Source organism: Microcaecilia unicolor, chromosome 2 (assembly GCF_901765095.1).
Source record: "Microcaecilia unicolor chromosome 2, aMicUni1.1, whole genome shotgun sequence".
NCBI lineage: Eukaryota > Metazoa > Chordata > Amphibia > Gymnophiona > Siphonopidae > Microcaecilia > Microcaecilia unicolor.
Genome location: NC_044032.1, coordinates 109,963,980 through 109,986,268, shown reverse-complemented (window position 1 = coordinate 109,986,268; position 22,289 = coordinate 109,963,980). Strand labels below are relative to the sequence as shown.

Genomic DNA, 22,289 nt, shown 5'->3' with positions numbered 1-22,289 from the left:
AGGTGAGTAGTGGAGTGCCTCAGGGATCGGTGCTGGGGCCGATTCTGTTCAATATATTTGTGAGTGACATTGCAGAAGGGTTGGAAGGTAAAGTTTGCCTTTTTGCAAATGATACTAAGATTTGTAACAGAGTGGACACCCGGGAGTGGAAAACATGAAAAAGGATCTGCGGAAGCTAGAAGAATGGTCTACGGTTTGGCAATTAAAATTCAATGCGAAGAAATGCAAAGTGATGCACTTAGGGAGTAGAAATCCACAGGAGACATATGTGTTAGGCGGTGAGAGTCTGATATGTACGGACGGGGAGAGGGATCTTGGGGTGATAGTATCTGAGGGCGACGAAACAGTGTGACAAGGCTGTGGCCGCAGCTAGAAGGTTGCTAGGCTGTATAGAGAGAGGTGTGACCAACAGAAGAAAAGAGGTTTTAATGCCCCAGTATAAGTCGTTGGTGAGGCCCCAACTGGAGTATTGTGTTCAGTTTTGGAGGCAGTATCTTGCTAAGGATGTAAAAAGAATTGAAGAGGTGCAAAGAAAAGCTACAAGAATGATATGGGATTTGCGTTACAAGACGAATGAGGAGAGACTTGCTAACCTGAACATGTATACCCTGCAGGAAAGGAGAAACAGGGGTGATATGATACAGACGTTCAAATATTTGAAAGGTATTAATCCGCAAACAAACCTTTTCTGTAGATGGGAAGGCAGTAGAACTAGAGGACATGAAATGAGATTGAAGGGGGGGGGGGGGCAGACTCAAGAAAAATGTCAGGAAGTATTTTTTCACGGAGAGATTGGTGGATACTTGGAATGCCCTCCCACGGGAGGTGGTGGAGATGAAAACGGTAACGGAATTCAAACATGCGTGGAGGAGTGGCCTAGTGGTTAGGGTGGTGGACTTTGGTCCTGGGGAACTGAGGAACTGAGTTCGATTCCCGGCACAGGCAGCTCCTTGTGACTCTGGGTAAGTCAATTAACCCTCCATTGCCTGCCGCATTGAGTGGGAAAGTGCGGGGTACAAATGTAACAAAAATAAATAAATAAACATAAAGGAATCCTGTTCAGAAGGAATGGATCCTTAGAAGCTTAGCCGAGATTGGGTGGCAGAACCGGTGGTGGGAGGGGGGGCTAGTGCTGGGCAGACTTCTACGGTCTGTGCCCTGAAAATGGCAGATACAAATCAAGGTCAGGTATACACAAAAAGTAGCACATATGAGTTTATCTTGTTGGGCAGACTGGATGGACTGTGCAGGTCTTTTTCTGCCATCATCTACTATGTTAGAAAGTAAGGTGATTGATTTAAAGAAAGTTGCACCTTATTGAAGGGAACCTGGGTAGTGACTTTTCAGTGTTGAAGACTAGATGGGAGGAAGATTTGGGTGTTTCCCTGGGGGATTGGGATGTTGCAGCCACTCTCAGGAGCATTCCCCTCTTGACTATGGACGAACAATTAAGGGAATGTGGAGTAAGGGTGATACATCGGGCAACTAAAGCACAATTGATACATATGGGCTCACAGGAGGAGTCTGATTGCTCCAAGTGTAAGCAGTCTCGACATACTTTTTTCACGCTATTTGGGGGTGCTCTCAGGTACAAAACTTTTGGTAACAGGTCAGATGGTTTCTGTCCCGTATACTGGATTGTGTTGTATGGGGTCAGTGGAGCAATCTGTACTCGATAAACCTAAAGCGTACTATCCTATGTGTAGGCATCTTATCCTTTTGTGTCGCAAACTGACCCTAGTAGCCCGAAAAGTTATATTGCAATATTGGACTTTATCTGATCCTCCGGCATACTGGCATTGGAGGAATCAAGTGCATTTATTGGCTAATTGGGAGGCTATGGATGCCAGAGAGTCCCCCAGATGCAGGAAGGTCTTTTTGTTGATTTGGACTCCTTACCTTTCCAGTTTAAGCCTCCGGGGGCATAGTCTCATTGTCAATATCATGTAAAGGGCGGCTGGGATACCTCAACCTAGATTTTTCTTTTTTTTTTTTTTTATTGATCTGAAGCCAGTCAGTTTGGGAAGGGGGGGAGGAAGGAGTGTATCTCGTGGGACCAATCCAGATGTCGAATCCTCCGGGAAAGGGGGGGGATAAGATGTTTTGATATCTGGTTTCGGATAGCGAATAGTGGATTTATGGGGAGGGGTGTTGGGGATGGGGGTTTGGTGGGGCTTTATTAAAATGGTATCTGAAGGCCTAGAGTGACCATTGTATTAGTTTCAATGCACGTGTGAAATGGTTTACTGATAATGTAGTTGCATTTGTGTTTTTGTTACTCTTGCACTGCCTTCAATAAAGGTGTTGAAACATAAAGAAAGTTGCACATGAGGTCAGAGAAATGGTTAAATATTATCTCAGCTAGGGTAGGGGTGGATAAACATGTCCTGCTGCAATATAATGCAGCCCGAGTCACTGCTTGTCTGTGAGTGAGACTAACGAGTTAGTTACATCTTCCATTAAAGACCTGGTTGAAGAGCCAAGCTTTCACCTGATTCCTGAAGTAGAGATAGTCTTGTGTTAAGCGGAGCCTTTCAGGGAGTGCATTCCAGAATGTGGGGGCTACACCGGGGAAGGCTCGCTTGCGGGTATCACATCGTGTAATGTCTTTTGGAGAGGGTGTGGTTAGTGACAGTCCTTAAAGAGGAACTTAGTGTCTTTGGTGGTATGTAGAGGATCATCCTATTCTTCAGGTATTCAGGGTCATTTTCTTTGAGGGCCTTGAAGATCAGACACGGAGTTTTAAATTTAGCCCTGTATTGTACTGGTAGCCAATTAAATTTTTGCAAAAATGGTGTGATGTGGTCACATCGCTTGCAACCTTCTACGAGTCTTGCTGCTGCATTCTGAATCAACTGGAGCTGGTGCAGGCCCTTTGTAGTCAGACAACTGTCTAGTGCATTGTAGTAATCCAGTCTTGATGTTATCACGGCATGAACAACTGGGATAAGATTTACCTTCTCAATGTAAGGAGAGAGGCAGCGTAGCTGTCGCAAATAGTTGAAGTAGCTCATGAAGGTTGCTTGGATTTGGCGAATCAGGGTAGGTGTTGAATCTAACTGCATTCCAAGGCTCCTGACTTGTGATCTGAGGGGGAGTTTGTACTTCCCAAAAGGGATATTGATGTTGGGTATGTATCCACTTGTGTTAGGGACCCAGAGAAGCTCGGTTTTACTTGGGTTCAGGCAAAGTTTGTTGTGTTTACCCAATTCTTGAATTGATGTTAGATGTGATCAGTTTATTCAAGGCTGTAGGTAAGTCAGGTTCGATGGGTATAAGTAGCTGAACAACATCCGCGTAGATGTAGAACTGAGTTTCCATTGACCGAATCAGCTCGGCTTGTAGCAGATAATTAACAGAATAGGCGACAGTTTCGATCCTTGTGGTACCCCGCAGGTCAGTGTCCATGGTGGTGATGAGCTGCTGCCAAACTTATGGATTGTTGCCTTTCTGATAGATAGGATCTGAACCAGGCAAGTACTGTTCCATTGATACCCATTTCTGTCAGTTGTACTAGCATATCATGATCCACAGTGTCAAAAGCTGCTGAGAAATCTAGCAGTACTAACATTGAGGCAAATCCCGTCTCGGTTTCTGTGAAGATCATCTAGTAGGGATATGAGGACTGTTTCTGTTCCATAACCAGGTCTGAATCCCAATTGACATCTAGCCTGTTTCTCTCTTCTAGCCAATCATTAAGTTCAACACAGACTGTTTGTTCTATGAGTTTCCCTAGAAATGAGATGTTGGATACTGGCCACTAACTTTCAAGTTTGTCCTGGTCAAGGTTGTTTTTCTTTAGCAAAGGGAGAACCTCTGCCCTTTTTAATACTGTTGGTAGTTGCCCATTAGAAAGAGAGGTGTTCACAATTGTTTTGGCGCCTTCTATAATGCCCATACTTGCCTGCTGCACTATCTTTGATGGGCAGGGGTCAAGGGAGCAGATACAGTAAGAATAGTTACTGGTCAAAGGTCTCTTACGATTTTGTCAAGACTCTCTTCTGTCATTGGGTTAAAAGTGTCCCATCTGTCTCTGTCAGGAGGGAGCGAGTTTGTGCACCCTTGGTTAACTGGATGGGAATAGGGTGGGACTGCCTATAAATCCTGGTGGAGACTTTTAATTTTGTTTGCAAAGTATGCAACAAAATCACTGCCGTTCAGTTTAGACTGGGCAGGCCAGTTCTGTTGCGAGGGTTGCATTAGGCTGTTTACTATACTGAACAATTGCTTAGTTGAATTGGCAGCCTGTGCAATGCATTGAGAGAAACACTGTTTTTTAGTTGCTGTTAAGGCTTGGCAGTACTTTGCCGTGTGCTTCCTACAATTTAGCCTGTCTTCAACCAGGCGAGATTTATGCCATCTCCTTTCCAGTTTCCGTCCTTCACATTTAAGAACATAAGAGTAGCCATACTGGGTCACACCAATGGTCCATCTAGCCCAATATCCTGTTTTCCAAAGAGTGGCCAAGCCAGGTCACAAGTACCTGGCAGAAACCCAATTAGCAGCAACATTCCATGCTACCAATCCCGGGGCAAGCAGTTTCTTCCCCATGTCTGTCAATAGCAGACTATGGACTTTTCTTCCAGGAATTTGTCCAAACCTTTTGTAAACCCAGATACGCTAACTGCTGTTTCCACATCCTCTGCACTGTGGCCACAGCTTAAGGAATCTTTAACTGAATCTCGAGAAAATTGTTTAAGACAATCATTGTTTAAGACAAAATACTTTTCATTGATACTTTAGAATGAAATAAACATACTAAAAACATTTCACATCTTGTATATTCAGTATAAAGTAGCTGGCAAATTGTCTACAGAACTCTTCCTCCCATAAAACCTTACCTTTAAAGAAGTATTGTTCTTTTCTATTTTATCCTTCACATCTTTGTCTTTGTTGGTCTTTCTTTTGGATGTTTGCTGCTCCCTCTCTTTTCTTTCACAGCTTTGCTCTCTTTCTTTCTCTTTCTTTTTCTCTTTCTTATTTCTGCTAGGAAGAGATACAATTTATACATTAGCTAGCTTGATTAACAAAGTTGATCTTTTACATGGATAGAACTGAAAAAATAGAAACATGAAACAGAGGTCCTACAATCATCCTATATAATAAAACGCATCTCCAACGTTCTGAAGCCGAGACAGTGAAGCCTTGAAGCATTCCTGCAACGTTCCGGAACTACGTGTCGTCAATTGAGGAGATGGAGCCTTACAGAGCGCACGAATGCTTCAAGGCTTCACTTTCTCACACACACACACTCACTCTGTCTCTCACACACAGACTCACACACACACACACTCTCTCTCTCTCTCTCACAAACACACACACACACTCTCTTTCTCTCACTCATTCTCTCTCACATACACACTCCATCTCTCACCCAAACACTCTCGCTCAAACATACAAACTCCGAGGAAAGGGGAGCATGGAACACACTGGGGAGGAGAGGGAGGGGGCAGGGAACTCGGAGGGAAGGGAGGGGCAAGAACTCGGAGGGAAGGGGAGGCAAGAACTTGGAGGGGAGGAGAGGGAGGGGGGCCTGCAGCTCGGACAGAAGGAGAGGGAAGGAGGGGGTCATGGAACTCGGAGCCCCACACACACACACTCTCTGTCTCTCACATTCTCTCACACACTCACACTCTATCTCTCTCACACATACACTCTTTCTCTCTCAAACACTCTCTCTGACACAAACACACACACGCTCTGGCTCTCACTCATTCTCTCACTCACACACACACACTTTCTCTCACACACACACTCTCTCTCTCTCTCTCTCTCTCAAACATACACACTCTGAGGAAAACCTTGCTAGCGCCCGTTTCATTTGTGTTAGAAACGGGCCTGTTTTACTAGTTATCAATATTTCTCAGTGTGAACATAGAATGTTGAAACCCGTAGCTGTCTGTCTGTGACACTTGTGCTTGTTTTCTTTTCTAATGTACATACTGAAGAAATGGTGAACTGATGTGGCCACCCACTCTTTCAGGCTGTTGAGGTACATCAGGAGAACACCCAACAAAAACAGAGGTGGGCCAAGGCAGGAGAAGCAGCCAAAGTAGTCACAAACCCAAGTTTATTGAAAAGATACCTAACTTGGTCAAAATTCGGCTACAGCCTTCATCAATGGTCTAAAAAATATACACATACATTTAAAATATACAGGAAAATATTTTAAAAAATCATATAAAATATTGTCCATATTAAGTCAAGATTACCATCAGGTTCTCAAAAGCCAGTAAATAACCATGCAACAATAATCACTCCTAAAAATAAAATACAACATTTAGCATTTGTTTCCAAAAAATATATAACAGTGTTGTCATCCAAAAAGAAAACAATGGCAAAAAGGTGAGAAAAATCTATACAGGATTTAAAAGGCATCAATTCATTATATTAAAAACAAACATATAACCAAAATAAATAATACCTTATAAAGTACATACTTTAGACCCAAATCCAACAATGCCACACTTATTGCATAACCATATTGAACAAGTCCCATCTTTGGTGCAGTGTTTCCAACCGATTCATAAAATAATAAAAAAAAAAATCATTAAAAACTACGTTCAATATGCGAAAATACAAAACAGCAGACTATCTGCCAAAAAATATCCAGCAAATTATGAAGCACACTTCATGCTCATATATTGTTTTTGAATGACATTCATTTTCTGGGAAAAATAATGCTAAATGTTGTTATATGTTATTTTTATTTGTTACATTTGTATCCCACATTTTCCCACCTATTTGTAGGCTCAATGTGGCTTACATAGTACTGGAGAGGCCTTTGCAGGCTCCGGTGTGAACAAATACAAGGTGATGTTGTGGTAAGATCAAGTTCATGTGGCACAGCCACATTAGGGAATCGGAGAATGGAAGAGTTGTGTTATGTCCATTATGTGCTTTAGTTTGGTTGTGTTGCAGAGATTAGGCATTTAAGTTGGATTGGTAGGGTATGCCTTTTTAAACAGATTGGTTTTTAGGAGTGATTGTTGCTGTATGGTTATTTACAAGATTCTGAGAACTTGATGGTAACCTTAATACATAAAAGATATTTTTTATATTTTTCTGTATATTTTAAATGTTGTACATATATATTTTTTAGACTCCTGATGCAAGCCAAGTTGGGTCTCTTTTCAATAAACTTAGGTGTGTGAATACTTTGGTTGCTTCTCCTTCCTTCAACCACTTCTGCTCTTGTTGTTTTACGTTATTGTGGAGGGTGCACTCCTCTTTTTCTTCCTGAGGTGCATTAGGAGACTAAGATACTCTCCATAACTGTAAATTAAAAAGGGACATGCTTTAGCCATCCTTTGAGCAAAACCTGGAAAGTAAAGGTCCTCAGACAGACATGGTGCGACCGCACCTCGAATATTGTGTTCAATTCTGGTCGCCGCATCTCAAAAAAAGCTATAGTGGAATTAGAAAAGTTGCACAGAAGGGCAACAAAAATGACAAAAGGGATGAGATGACTTCCCTATGAGGAAAGGCAAAAACGGCTGGGGCTCTTCAGCTTGGAGAAAAGACGGCTCAGGGGAGATATAATAGAGGTCTATAAAATAATGAGTGGAGTGGAACGGGGAGACGTGAAGCGTCTGTTTACGCTTTCCAAAAATATTAGGACTAGGGGGCATGCGATGAAGCTACAGAGTGGTAAATTTAAAACAAATCGTAGAAAATGTTTCTTCACTCAACGTGTAATTAAACTCTGGAATTTGTTGCCAGAGAATGTGGTAAAGCGGTTAGCTTAGTGGAGTTTTTAAAAAGGTTTGGACGGCTTCCTAAAGGAAAAGTCCATAGACCATTATTAAATTGGAATTGAAAATCCACTATTTCTGGGATAAGCAGCATAAAATGTTTTGTACTTTTTTGAGATCTTGCCAGGTATTTGTGACCTAGATTGGCCACTGTTGGAAACAGAATGCTGGGCTTGACGGACCTTTGGTCTGTCCCAGAATGGCAATACTTATGTACTCTAAGGCACTTTTATCATGTTTAAGAGCAGGCTGTAAAACAGTTTAGTCAAGATCATCATCAAACGAACATCATGACAGATGGCAGCTAGGATCGGAGCTCCGGAACCTGCCGGCACATAATCTTCCAAGCATCACTGAGTTGCCAACAGCACTATAAGTATACCTTGACTGTACACTTCTCTCCGGTGGTGGCAGATGGCGTAAAATATGCGGCAGGCTAATATTACAACCATATCAGGCTGTGACTCCACAGTCTGTGCAGCACACAGTTAAGATGGCAGAAGCCGCGGCATGTGCAGTGGAAACTAGTGCTGATAATGTGCTGTTCCGGGATGAAATTCATCAGGGATTTCACAACCTCAAGAGTGAGCTTGTGACTTTTTAAAGCTCAAATACAGCACTCTTTTGCGGATAAGAAGCAGCTGGCAGATTTTGGCTCTCAGCTGGGAGAGGTGGAGACTCATTGTCAGGAGTGCAACAACTTTCACAGGTTGTCCCGTTTGAAGTTACTAGTCATGGAGCCTCACTGTCTGGCTTTGGTTGCTCTGAAGCCCTGCTCCCAGATGGAACAAAAGGTATGTTAATCAAGAGTAACTGAGAAACCAAAGGGCTATCAGGCGTCTGACCACAATTTGGTGCCATCCTCAGTGCTTCCTGAGGGAGGGGGTGGTTCTCAGAGGTCAGAAGCTGGTTTCATATTAATATAAGTATGTCCAGCAATAATTTTGACTTCCAGCACTCCTGACACTCATCTCAATACTTATGGTGAGGACGTTGTACAGGTGCAGGAATAGGAACAGGTGTCTTGCCTGGAACACCACAAGGAAGACATTCTACTGAAGTTAGAGGATCTGGAAAACAGATCCAGAAGGCAGAACCTTTGGTTCCGCAGTGTTCCAGAGACAGTAGTGGATTCTCAGTGTCGTGAGGTCATCCAGGCAACTTGTCAGGAATAACTACAAGGATCCTCTTCTCTGTGTTCAACAGTAGAGCTCATTACAGAGCGTGTGCATTGAGTGACAGGGACCTGAGATCAGAATGTGCCCCGGGATATTATTGTGTGTTTCTATCACTTCAACGATAAGGAGCAAGTGCTTCAGGCTTCCCGAAGACGTGAAGTCTCACTTGACTGGCAGTCAGCGGAGACTGAGGTATATTCAGATACAGCCCCAAATACCCTCAAGCACTGCAAAAACTACTGGACTGAGATTTTGCTACAGAAGTGGGTGCGATATCACTGGCTCTATCCCATCAGATTAGCTTTTACAGTTACTGGGAAGCAATTTCAGGAACACACTCTGGAGAAACTGTCTGCCCGCTTTACAGAGGCTAGTTTACCACCTATCACATCCCCCAGTGAGCTGGTGAGCCGGTGGATGTGCCCTGTGGGAGTCTGGTGCAGGACGGGCCTTCAATATGGCGATATGTATCTCAGGGAATGAAATGCCTACCTTCTTGGTGCAAGAATGTGGGACTTGGTGACTCATGAATGATTATGTAGTTGCTAACAATTTTGGCTGGGAAGAGATTTGGTGATCCCTCCCTTGTGTGTGTGTGTGTGTGTGAGGGGGGGGGGGGGGAAATCTGAGGTTTTCTAGGGAGCGTCAGCCACGTCCTCCTTGTTACCTGCTACATTATGGCAGGGAATAATGTGCTTTGGGGGACGGTATGTTATGTGTTTGTTTGTTTTTTTGCTGAATGATGGCTGATATCACTTTTCAGTTATAATGTGAAAGGTCTAAACTCTCTGCAGAAGCGACAGTTGTACTTTAAGGAGGCGACCCGGACACACATGGAGGGTGGATTTATTCAGGAGACGCATCTGTTGGTGCACCATGGATATTTATTATCCCACTGCTCCTACCCTCTAGCTTCTAATAAAAATCATAGGAAGACTTGTGGGGTGGGCATTTTGATACATAAAACTGTCCGTTGCACACCTCGGGAGGTGAAAAAATATCAAGGGGGAGATTTATATTTTTAAAGGTGGAGTTGAGGGTCAACCAACTCTATACCTTAGTGGACCTATATGCCCCTAATAATGAAAAGGGCCCTTTTTATGAGGATTTGGAAAAGAGGTTGCTTGCCTTTGCTGAGGTAGTCCTTATTGTGTGTGTGTGTGTGTGGGGGGGGGGGGGGGTGATTTTAATCTCATGTGTGATCCATGCTTTGATAATTCTAACAGCCATACAGTATGCAAGGCTTTATAGGACCAGGCTGTGTACCTTTATGGCTCACCATGGTCTTGAAGATATTTGGAGACTTTTTCACCACAGGGAGAGGGACTTCACCTATTTTTCTGCCCTGAATCAATCCTACACTAGAATAGATAAGTGGCTCCTGGAACAGACTACTTGTTTGGCAGTTAGAGAGGTTTCTGTGGAGCTTCGGCTTTGGTCAGACCATGCTCCACTTAAGCTGCAGTTGTTGGTTAATCTTCCTCCCCCTCCCAAGGTCAGGACTATTGAAAATTCAATGATGTTAAAAAATGACTTGCAGGTTTTCCCGTAGAGCAGGCTATACAAGAATATTTTGTTTTTAACAATACGGGTGTATACTGTGACTGTAAGGGAGCTGTTTCAAAGTTTTTATGAAGAGCCAATGCATTTCAAGAACCTCTTACAGACATAAGTGTAGGCAAGATCGTAAATTTCATTTGCGAGAAGACATTCTTCTGCTGGAGAAGTGTCATAAAACTAGCTCCGAGGTCTCTGACCTTTAGGCTTCTTTGGAGGCTAAGCTACATGAGTTGTGTGATTTGGAGCTTGAACAGGTGACTTGGGCCCTGCAAAGAACTTGGTAGGAATATTTTGAATGGGGGAATAAAGCGGGGCATTTTTTGGCAAACTGTGTAAATTGCAAGCTCAAAACCTTATCCTTTAAATTGAAAATGAGCAAAGAGAGGTGGTGGTTACGGAAGACGCTGGTATTCAACAGGCTATTACCAGCAGTTATATACCCCAGAATCCTCAGCCTCGCAGGTGGATATAGATGCATTATTACAGGAGGTGGCCCTTCCTTGTCTAAAACCTAGTGAGGCAGATCAGTTGTCCCTCCCAGTTACAGTTGAAGTGTTATGGGCCACTGGCCAACTGCCTGCATAGAAAGCACAAGGAATTGATGGGTTTACTAACTGGTTCTATAAGTCGTTTGCACATCTTCTTGCCGAACCCTTTGCCTATATGTTTAACCTGCTACTCACTCAGGAGACACTGCAGCTTTCTCTTCGGTAAGCTAATATTATTTTGCTTTTGAAACCTGGTAAGGATGCAGCCAAATGTGCTTCATATAGACCTATCTCCATGCTAGGGGGTTGATTACAAGCTTCTGGCCAAGATTTCAGCCAACAAGACTGCAGAAATATTTACCCGACCTTGTTCATGGTGATCAGTTGGGTTTTGTAGCAGGGCGTCAGCCCACTGATATTCCACGCCTGTTAAATCTAATTTGGGAGGTCCGCCAGGGGCCTTCTATGGCGATTGCTTTAACGAGTGATGCGGAGGCAGTCTGACTGGGTTTTCTGACTATTCATAATGACCACTTTACGGAAATTTAGGCTTGAGGAGGGGAAATTTTTGAGATGGCTGTCTCTCATTTACGATACCCTAGTGGCTTGCCTTCAAATCAATGGTGGCTATACAAAGCATTTCCCCATATGGCAGAGGCACTTGTCAAGGGTGCCCTCTTTCTCCCTTGATCTTTGCCGTGATCATGGAGTCTTTGGATACCAGGATTCATGAGATAGAGGTTTGTGGTCAGGAGCACAAGCAGCTTTTGTATGTGGATGATGTTTTGTTTGTTGTTACTGCTCCAGCTCTGCATGCTTTGTTGGATCATCTGACTCATTATAGCGTAGCTTCCGGTTTTCGTTTGAATATCTCTAAGTCTGAACTCCTAAATCTTATGGTGCCGGGGCCTCAATCTGTTCAGCTCTGTACATGGTTTCATTTTCACTGAGTAACGTACATTAGATATTTAGGGGTTAATGTTTCAGCAGATCTCGCTTCCCTCTTTGTACTCAATTATCCTCTCCTGCTTAAAATTGTACTTGCTGATCTGGATCAGTGGGAGGGGTTGTGGGTCTCTTAGTTGGGCCACGTAAGCACAGTAAAAATGATGGTCTTGTCTAAATTCTTATACCTATTTGCTAGTTTACCACTGCCTGTTCAAAAGGTTTTTCTCCTTAAGTTACAATGGATGCTTTTTTCTAATATTTGGAAACATGGTGGTATGGAGGTCCTTCACATACTTTTGTATTTATTATCAGGCAGCTTAACTTTAATCTATTCTTGAGTGGGTTACATTTCCTGAAAACAGATGGGTGCAATTGGAGCAAGCATTAAGATCGTTCTCTCTCTGCGCCTTTCCATGGTTGCTGTTAGGAGGCATTAAGGTTCTCTGTACTCAGGCTCCCAAAGGCACAGCCTGCATGCTTGACATCTGGCATGAGGTTCGGACTAAATTTTCTCTCATCAAATGTATTTTTATCACACTCCCATATAACCTGCTCCAGGATTTACCCCAGGGGAGCTTACTTTTTTCGCAGATGGGCAGGAGTCAGGTAGTGCTGGATACCACCTTTATCCCTTCTGAGGCCCTTCCAGATAAGTTTGGGTTGGAGGCTACTAATTATTTTTATTACTGTCAACTCTAGGATTTTATGGGTCAGAAAGTACTACCTCATTGGGAGCGGGAACATTTTCCTTTATTACAAGTGTTTTGTATGGGGGTGGGTGGTGGGCTTATATCACGCCTATATACGGCTTTACTGATATGTACACCATTGGTGTGTACCTATAAGGAGAAATGGGAATTTCTTTTAGGGTATTGCCTGTCTACTACCCACTGGGAAGCAATTTATAAGAACCTCCTTCAAATTTTTCCTCAAACTTCAGCGAACATGGGTTATAAAATTATTTTAATGATATCATATCCTGGCCCACCTTCATAAGCTTTTTGGGTGGGGCACAGGTGAATGTTGGCGACAAGAGTAGTTAGTCTGGTACATTTGCCCATGTTTGGTGAGCTTGTCCTAAAGCCCGGGAATATTGCAAATGGTGAAAGAGTTCATAAAGAATGTTTTACAGGTTGAGATACCTCAATCTGTATATGCTGCTGCTGAGTGGGGGTCTCCCTGGGCTGGAGGACGACACTCAGAAATTTGTGGCTCTGGTTGCTACGGCCGCCAGAATCCGTTTAGCATCTTATCGGAAATGGACTGTGCTCACCTCTAGAGACCAACTCTTGTTGAAATTGGATTCTCTGATGACTAAACTTATTGCTTTGCAGACCACTGCTATGGGTACTTTTCAGAGAGTCTGGCACCCCTATCTGATTTGGAGAAACCTCCAGTCTTGATTGATGTCCTACATTGTTCTTCTGTTTGTTGATGATTGGGGTAATACTTTCTTGCTTTTTCTTTTCTTGTTTTGTAGAGCTTGGGTTTTTGACTGTAGGGGGGAGAAGGGATGAGACTATAGTGGTAGCATGCTTTCTGAGGTTTTTTTTTTACTGTTTGATAAGGGTTTATTTGCTTGTTGAGGGACTTTTGGCCATGTGAATTGTGTTTTCTGTGTACTGGATACCTTTGGTTATATATTCTACAGATTTATAATAACCTAAATAAAAATGTTAACAAATAAAATAAAATCAGCAAATACTTGGAGCACCAGGATTCCTTGGACTCAGTCTTCTCTGTAATTTGAGGAACAAAAATTGTCTAGACAGTGCTTACTTGGATGTGAACTGCCCAAATCTCAGGTTTAGAAAGTAGTCGGGTAGGTTTCCTACACCTGCATCTCTACCTTGAGCACATCAGGTTCAAGGGACTAGACGCTTGAACAATAGTGAAATATGCCTTTCCTATTTCGAATCAAATAGTGTAGAAGACAGCATAGGGATACGACTAACAGAAGAGACTACATCCCAGACAGCCCCACCATACAGCCCTGCAGTATGTAGTGTAGATCAGCCCTGGTATTACAGTCCAACTGTTTGGCACCAAAACCAGACCAAAATCTGGGTTTGAATTTTAGCCAAAAATGTCTGTGTATTTTCAGCTAAAACCCAAAATGCATTCCCTCTCCCCTCCATCATACCCAAAGGCCCTCCTTAGGCTTACCTTAGGATGGCCTGGTGATTCCTGCCCAGTGCCACTGCTCCAAAGCAATGGCTGATAAAACTACGACAGGAGGACCCGATGGCCATTTTGTGATTGGAACCAACACAGGCAGGAGACTCACCAAATCAACCTCCAGAAGTCTTCGCTTCAGAATGTGTGGAATCTAACACATTCAGGCTCTCAAAGTTATGAAGGAGCTACACTACCATGCCAGAGCCTCCATTCAAGGCTCACCACTTTCTGTCTGGCCATGGGCACAAATATTTGGAGCCCTTTACGTATTTATTACTTTTATGTTTCACCATAGCTCAATATTAAGTAAAAATCATTAACATTAAAATCCGGTCAATGAATCTTACAGAGAAAAAAAATAAATACAGCTATTACAAAGAAGTAACTGATTAAAGAAAAAAAAAGTTCAAAAGGTCCCTAATGGCACACTGATTGCAGTATGAATCATCAAGGAAGCACGATCACATAAGGAAGCTAGGGCTAAGCTGCTCTCAGTCCAGAAAAGTTGCTGTCAGAGGACTTCCAGAGAGAGGAAGAACTTCACTGGTAAGTATTTGCTGGGCATTGCTTTTAAACTTCAGGAAAGGTAGGCTTAGAGTTAAATAGGTAACCTGAGGAATTATTTTCAGATACTCTGCTCACTTAGCACAGGCAGTTTAAGGAGCAGATTTTTAGCACTTAAAAGTCTGTTACAATTCCATAAGCTAGAATTTAAAGGCACTAGTTTAAAATTTCCAAAGTATCAGTATAAGGCACAGCTAATAGTCACAGGAATCCTACTACTACTACTACTTAACATTTATAAAGCGCTACCAGGGTTATGCAGCGCTGTACAATTTAACACAGAGGACAGAAATCCTCAGTTTAGATTTTAATTCCCTCCCACTCACCCCTGGCCTAACCTCTGATTTTTGGCCCTTGAACCAATTGGGAGGCTAGAAATTTAATTAGGGTTTCTCTATCAGCCATTAATTAGCTGATAGAAATACAGTCTACTTAGGTTCACAGAGAGAAACCTACTAACAACATTACAAATCATAGTAATAAAAACTTAATAATTACATAAGAACTGGGACAGACCAAAGGCCCATCAAGCCCAGCATCCTGTTTCCAACAGTGGCCAATCCAGGTCACAAATAGCTGGCAAGATCCCCAAAAAGTACAAAACATTTATACTGCTTATCCCAGAAATAGAGGATTTTCCCCAAATCCACTTAATAATCCTATATAATAATTCTCACCACCAACGTTCTAATGTATGTGTCCGTGGCTCCTTCGGCGTTGTTGAGCTAGGCTCCGTAGCCAGGCTGACATCACTCACAGCTGATCCCCCCCCCCCCCACCCCACCCACTGCCACGCGCAAATCTGGCATCAAACAACACAGCAAAAAAACAGACAGCCTCGCACCCATCAGCTGTCGGGCTCCTAACCAGGAGAAAAAAACAACTCGAGAGAGATGGGGGGGAGGAGGGATCCCTGTCCCGGAAACCAGACACAACCGGAACATAAATGTCTTGCGATTGCGAGCAAGTTGCGAGGGAGGGAGAGAATCTGGGTGAGTGAGTTATGTAAACTGCTGAGAGATGGGTGAGGAGGGATCCCTGCCCCGGAAACCGGAACATAAACGTCTTGCGATTGCGAGCAGGTTGCGAGGGAGGGAGAGAATCTGGGTGAGCTATGTAAATTGCTGTGTTACTGTTTGGGAAGAGAAATGGTTTTCTGATTTCATTGTACAAATTCAAAACGTGACGTGATAGGGTAGTTTTAGCCCTCATCTCAGGCCCCTAAATAGAAAAATTCCTGCTTTTCACACGGAGAACCTTAAGCTTTGGGTTTATTAATTATGAAAAAACCCCAAAACAATAATTTGTTTTATTTTGTCTGTGACATCTTCATCGTAGTGGCGAGAAGAGCAAGGGGAGTAAAAGAAATATGTGTTTCAGCCAAACAGGTTTTTTTTTTTAAGTTTTATTCATCAGATTCCTGGCACTCAGGGGGAGGGGACGACCTTGGCACTTGGAGAGAGAGAGAGAGAGAGGGAGGGATGGGGGAACGACCCTGGCACTCGGAGAGAGGGAGGGCTGGGGGACGACCCTGGCACTCAGAGGGAGGGAGGGAGGAGGGAAGACCCTGGAACTCTGAGGAAGGGAAGGAGGAGGGGAGACCCTGGAACTCGGAGGAAGGGAGGGAGGGAGGAGGGGAGACCCTGGAACTGGGAGGGAGGGAGGGGAGACCCGGGAGGCCCCTGGCACACACTCTCTCTCACAGACACACTCTCACCAACTCTCACTCTCTCTCTGTCACACACACACACTCGCACATTCACTCTCTCTCTCCCACAGAGTCACTCTCACACACACACTCTCAAACATACACACTCCGAGGAAAACCTTGCTAGCGCCAGTTTCATTTCTTACAGAAACGGGCCTTTTTTACTAGTAGCATATAAGTGGAACTCTTAGGGGACTTTAGTTTACATATTTCCACTCCATTAGCAACTGAAGAAATCACCAATAAGATGCAGGCAGCAGTCCAGGAGTGAGAAGGGGGCTATCTAGTCTGTTGCACTGAGTATAACATGTTTATCTCCCAGTTGGTGTGAAGAAATATGTGTGTACTTGGTGCAAAGAGTTCCTAGCACTCGGGGAATGGTTCTGATCTCTGGAGGCTACAGTAGCAGACTTGGAGGAGCGGAGGCAAAGATAGAAGAGGCCTTCAAGAACATAACAGAAAAGTCCCATTTCCAGTTCACAACATCTGTGCTGTCATGGAGAAAGGACTCCAGAAGGGGGGCAGGAAGTGATCCTGTAGCCAGGTCCTGTCCTCTAGGAGATGCAACATCCTCTTCCACGGAGGATGTATCTCCATGGGCTTCTGCCCAGGAGGGAAGGGTTTAGATAAGTACATACGTACATAAGTATTGCCATACTGGGAAAGACCAAAGGTCCATCGAGCCCAGCATCCTGTTTCCAACAGTGGCCAATCCAGGTCACAAATACCCAGCAAGATCCCAAAAATGTACAAAACGTTTTATACTGCTTATCCCAGAAATAGTGGATTTTCCCCAAGTCCATTTAATAACGGTCTATGGACTTTTCCTTTAGGAAGCCATCCAAACCTCTTTTAAACTCTGCTAAGCTAACCGCCTTTACCACATTCTCTGGCAATGAATTTCAGAGTTTAATTACACGTTGAGTGAAGAAACATTTTCTCCGATTCGTTTTAAATTTACTACATTGTAGCTTCATCGCATGCCCTCTAGTCCTGGTATTTTTGGAAAGCATGAATAGACGCTTCACATCTACTGTTTTAATTTAGGGGTTCAGAGACCTAAATTAAAACACTACCCGTTCAACTCCACTCATTATTTTATAGACCTGTATCATATCTCCTCTCAGCCGCCTTTTCTCCAAGCTGAAAAGCCGTAGCCGCTTTAGCCTTTCCTCATAGGGAAGTCGTCCCATCCCCTTTATCATTTTCGTCGCTCTTCTCTGCACTTTTTCTAATTCCACTATATCTTTTTTGAGATGTGGCGACCAGAATTGAACACAATATTCGAGGTGCGGTCGCACCATGGAGCGATACAAAGGCATTATAACATCCTCATTTTTGTTTTCCATTCCTTTCCTAATAATACCTAACATTCTATTTGCTTTCTTAGCCGCAGCAGCACACTGAGCAGAAGGTTTCAACGTGTCATCAACGACGACACCTAGATCCCTTTCTTGGTCCGTGACTCCTAACGTGGAACCTTGCATGGCATAGCTATAATTCGGGTTCCTCTTTCCCACATGCATCACTTTGCACTTGCTCACATTAACCAGTTTTTAATCCACAATAGAACACTACCTCCTATCCCATGACTCTCCAATTTCCTCTGGAGTCTTTCATGAGGTACTTTGTCAAACGCCTTCTGAAAACCCAGATACACAATATCAACCGGCTCACCCTTATCCACGTTTGTTCGCCCCTTCAAAGAAATGTAGTAGATTGGTGAGGCAAGATTTCCCTTCACTAAATCCATGCTGACTGCCTCATTAGACCATGCTCTGAAATTTTGTTCTTAATAATAGTCTCTACCATTTTGCCCGGCACTGTCGTCAGACTCACCGGTCTATAATTTCCCGCATCTCCTCTGGAACCTTTTTATTTTCAACAGTTTTTATTAATGAAGCACAAACAATAGTGTTTACAAGTATCAGTACAATCAACCAACAGACGCTAGCTACGATAATTGTCCAATATTACTCATCTTCATTAATCTTTTAACTTTACCCCCCCCCCCCTTTATGTTACTGATAATTGACATTTTATTCAACAGGGTCTATTAACAACAACTCCTTTCCCCCATGCTCTTTCCTTCTACCAATTGACACCATATATTCAAATGCATTAACCCCCGAAATATAACCACTTTCAGATGTCAGCTTTACTTTATACAAACAAAAGCATTGAACTAAAGACAAGCAAAAATGTGGGGTCTTATTCCCCTCCGTCCTCTGGAACCTTTTTAAAAAATTGGTGTTACATTGGCCACCCTCCAATCTTCCGGTACCATGCTCGATTTTAAGGATAAATTACATATTTCTAACATTAGCTCCGCAAGTTCATTTTTCAGTTCTATCAGTACTCTGGGATGAATACCATCTGGTCCAGGAGATTTGCTACTCTTCAGTGTGTAGAACTGCCCCATTACATCCTCCAGGTTTACAGAGAATTCATTACGTTTCTCCGACTCGTCAGCTTCGAATACCATTTCCGGCACTGGTATCCCACCCAAATCTTCCTCGGTGAAGAACGAAGCAAAGAATTAATTTAATCTATCCACTACGGCCTTGTCTTCCCTGATCGCCCCTTTTACTCCTCGGTCATCTAGCGGTCCAACCAATTCTTTTGCCAGCTTCCTGCTTTTAATATACCTAAAAAAAAAAATTTATTACGTGTTTTTGATCTTTTTTTCGAAGTCCCTCTTCGCTTTCCTTATCAGCGCTTTGCATTTGACTTGACATTCCTTATGTCATTTCTTATTATTTTCAGTCGGTTCCTTCTTCCATTTTCTGAAGGATTTTCTTTTAGCTCTAATAGCTTCCTTCACCTCACTATTTAACCACGCCGGCTGTCGTTTGGTCTTCCGTCCTCCTTTTTAATACGCGGAATATATTTGGCCTGGGCTTCCAGGATGGTGTTTTTGAACAGCATCTACGCCTGATGTAAATTTTTGACTCTCACAATCGTTCCTCTAAGTTTTCTTTTCACCGTTCTTCTCATTTTATCATAGTCTCCTTTTTTTTAAACACTAACGTATTTGATTTCCTGTGTATACTTACTTCAAAGTTAATATCAAATCCGATCACTGTTATCAAGCGGCCCCAGCACCATTACCTCCCGTACCAGATCATGCGCTCCACAAAGGACTAGGTCTAGAATTTTTCCTTCTCTCATCGGTTCCTGTACCATCTGCTCCATAAAGCTGTCCTTGATTTCATCAAGGAATTTTACCTCCCTAGCGTGTCCTGTTACATTTACCCAGTCAATATCGGGGTAATTGAAATCACCCAATATTATTGTGTTGCCCAGTTTGTTTGCGTCCCTGATTTCCTTTAACATTTCTGCATCCGTCTGGTCATCCTGGCCAGGCGGACGGTAGTACACTCCTATCATTATCCTTTTCCCCTTTACACATGGAATTTCAATCCACAGTGATTCCAAGAAGTGTTTTGTTTCCTGCAGAATTTCCAATCTATTTGATTCAAGGCTCTCGTTAATATACAATGCTACCCTCCACCAATTCGATCCACCCTATCACTACGATATAATTTGTACCCCAGTATGACAGTGTCCCACTGGTTAGCCTCCTTCCACCAGGTCTCAGAGATGCCTATTATATCTAATTTTTCATTTAGTGCAATATATTCTAACTCTCCCATCTTATTTCTTAGGCTCCTGGCATTCGCATATAGACATTTCAAACTGTGTTTGTTGCTCCTATTTACATCATGCTTAGTACTTGACAGTACTAATTTGCAATCTTTTGTCTGATTTTTATTTAGGGACACCTGATCAACTACAGTCTCTTTTGCAACCTCACTATCAAAATACCCTATCTTCCCTGTTTTGGTGATATCTTTGAAAGATATCTTATCCCGAACCATGCGCTTTTGAGCGACTGTTGGCCTTTCCCCCATTTCTAGTTTAAAAGCTGCTCTATCTCCTTTTTATATGCCGATGCCAGCAGCCTGGTCCCACCATGGTTAAGGTGAAGCCCAAACTTTTGGAATAGGCTCCCCCTTCCCCAGAATGTTGCCCAGTTCCTAACAAATCTAAAACCCTCCTCCCTGCACCATCGTCTCATCCATGCATTGAGACTCGCAGCTCTGCCTGTCTCTTGGGCACCTGAAGCCTCGGCGGCCATTTTGAAGAACGATCTGGCAGCGGGGGAGAGTCAGCGCCAGCAGCGGGCAGGCAGGCAAGACTGGGGATCTTTCCTGCCTGCCCCGAAGAATTCACTGGACAACCTGGGTGGCTGGAGGGGGGGCAGGGAGAGAGGAGAGTCGCTGGACATGGGTGGCTGGAGTGAGGGCAGGGGGAGAGGAGGGTCGCTGGACATGGGTGGCTGGAGGGGGGCAGGGGAGAGAGGAGTGTCGCTGGACATGGGTGGCTGGAGGGGGGCAGGGGAGAGAGGAGGGTCGCTGGACATGGGTGGCTGGGGGGGGGGGGGGGGGAGAGGAGGGTCGCTGTACAGCACTGCGTACTTTTAGTATAGCACTTAGAAATGATAAGTAGTAGTAGGTGTTGCGATTATGATCAGCTGACGTCAGGAGAGACCTGTGACAAACATGCATGCGCAGAACAGCTGCTGTTTACTGCGTATTTGCGGACGAGTCTGTCACCTCTCATTTATATAGTTAGATATTGTATGATTTAGTTAATTGTAAGCTCTGTCGAGCAGGGACTGTCTCTTCATGTTCAAGTGTACAGCGCTGCGTAAGTCTAGTAGCGCTATAGAAATGATAAGTAGTAGTAGTGTTTCCTTCTTAGATGGTAATGAAATGTATTTAAAACTCTGTAAGAGCACTCCTTGCTTGTTATCCTAATTACAATAACTGACTATAAATTAAGAATTGTCCTAGGGGTGGGTGGGAAGACTAAACTAGATCCTGCAGTGCCTGTTAGATTCTGTTAATGCTGTGGTACAAAGTTTTTAAAACTAAGTGGAAAAGACTATGGAGATTAGTTGATAAAATTTGCCTTTTATATTTTTATTTTGCCTAACACTAACCTACAATTCCTCCTTTAAACCCCAATCTTTAAGTTCCCAAAGCACAAAGCAAAATAGCGTTCACTTACCAGAGAAATGTTCTCTTCTCTCGGAACTTCTCAGATGACCGTTTTAGTTGGAGATTGGATCGTTAGGCATGCAGATAGCTGGGTGATGGGCATCACCTAGATAGGGGTGCTTTCTTAGTACATCTGGATACCAATGACAGAGAAAAATGTGGGAGGGAGGTTCTGGAAGCCAAATTTAGGCTCTTAGGAAGAAAGCTCAAATTCAAAACCTCCAGGTAGTATTTCCAGAAGTGCTCCCTGTTCCACATGTAGGACCCAAGAGACAGGCACAGCACCGGAGTCTCAATGTGTGAATAAGACAATGGTTCAGGGAAGAGGGTTTTAGATTTGTTAGGAATTGGGCAACATTTAGAACAAACAGAAAATGTGTGTTCACTCAACCTGTAAGCTCTGGAATTCAATACCAGAGAATGTGGTAAAAGTGGATACCATAGCAGAGTTTTAAAAAGTTTTGGACATGTTTCTAAAAGGAAAGTCCATAAACCATTATTTACTGTGACTATGCAGAGGCCATAATAAAACCACTCTTCAGACCACTGGCATGGTGGTGTGCTATTGTGACATGATGTCGAACTGAATATGTGTGATAGGCATGGTAACAAGATGTCAACTGCCCTGGTTGTGATGCTAGTGTTCAATCGTGAAGGCAAATAACCTACACAGAGTGACAGGGGAAGCTTTGGCTGCCTTGCTGGGAAAACTGGATGGACCACATCGGTCATTGTCTGCCATAATTTACTGTGATTATAAACCATTATGAAGGTGGACTTGGGAAAATCCACTGTTTATTCCTGGGATAAGCAGCATTAAATTTATGTTTTGGGATTACAAGCTA

At 43.3% G+C, this 22,289-nt stretch overlaps 1 protein-coding gene across 1 annotated transcript in view; it reads right to left on the bottom strand.

Annotated features, from left to right (window-relative positions):
• The window catches only part of SREK1 (splicing regulatory glutamic acid and lysine rich protein 1), a 252,902-nt gene that overhangs the window by 13,622 nt on the left and 216,991 nt on the right, over positions 1 to 22,289 (bottom strand). The window contains 1 exon segment of the mRNA XM_030193208.1: positions 4,842 to 4,983. Coding sequence (XP_030049068.1) covers positions 4,842 to 4,983 — 142 coding nt within the window.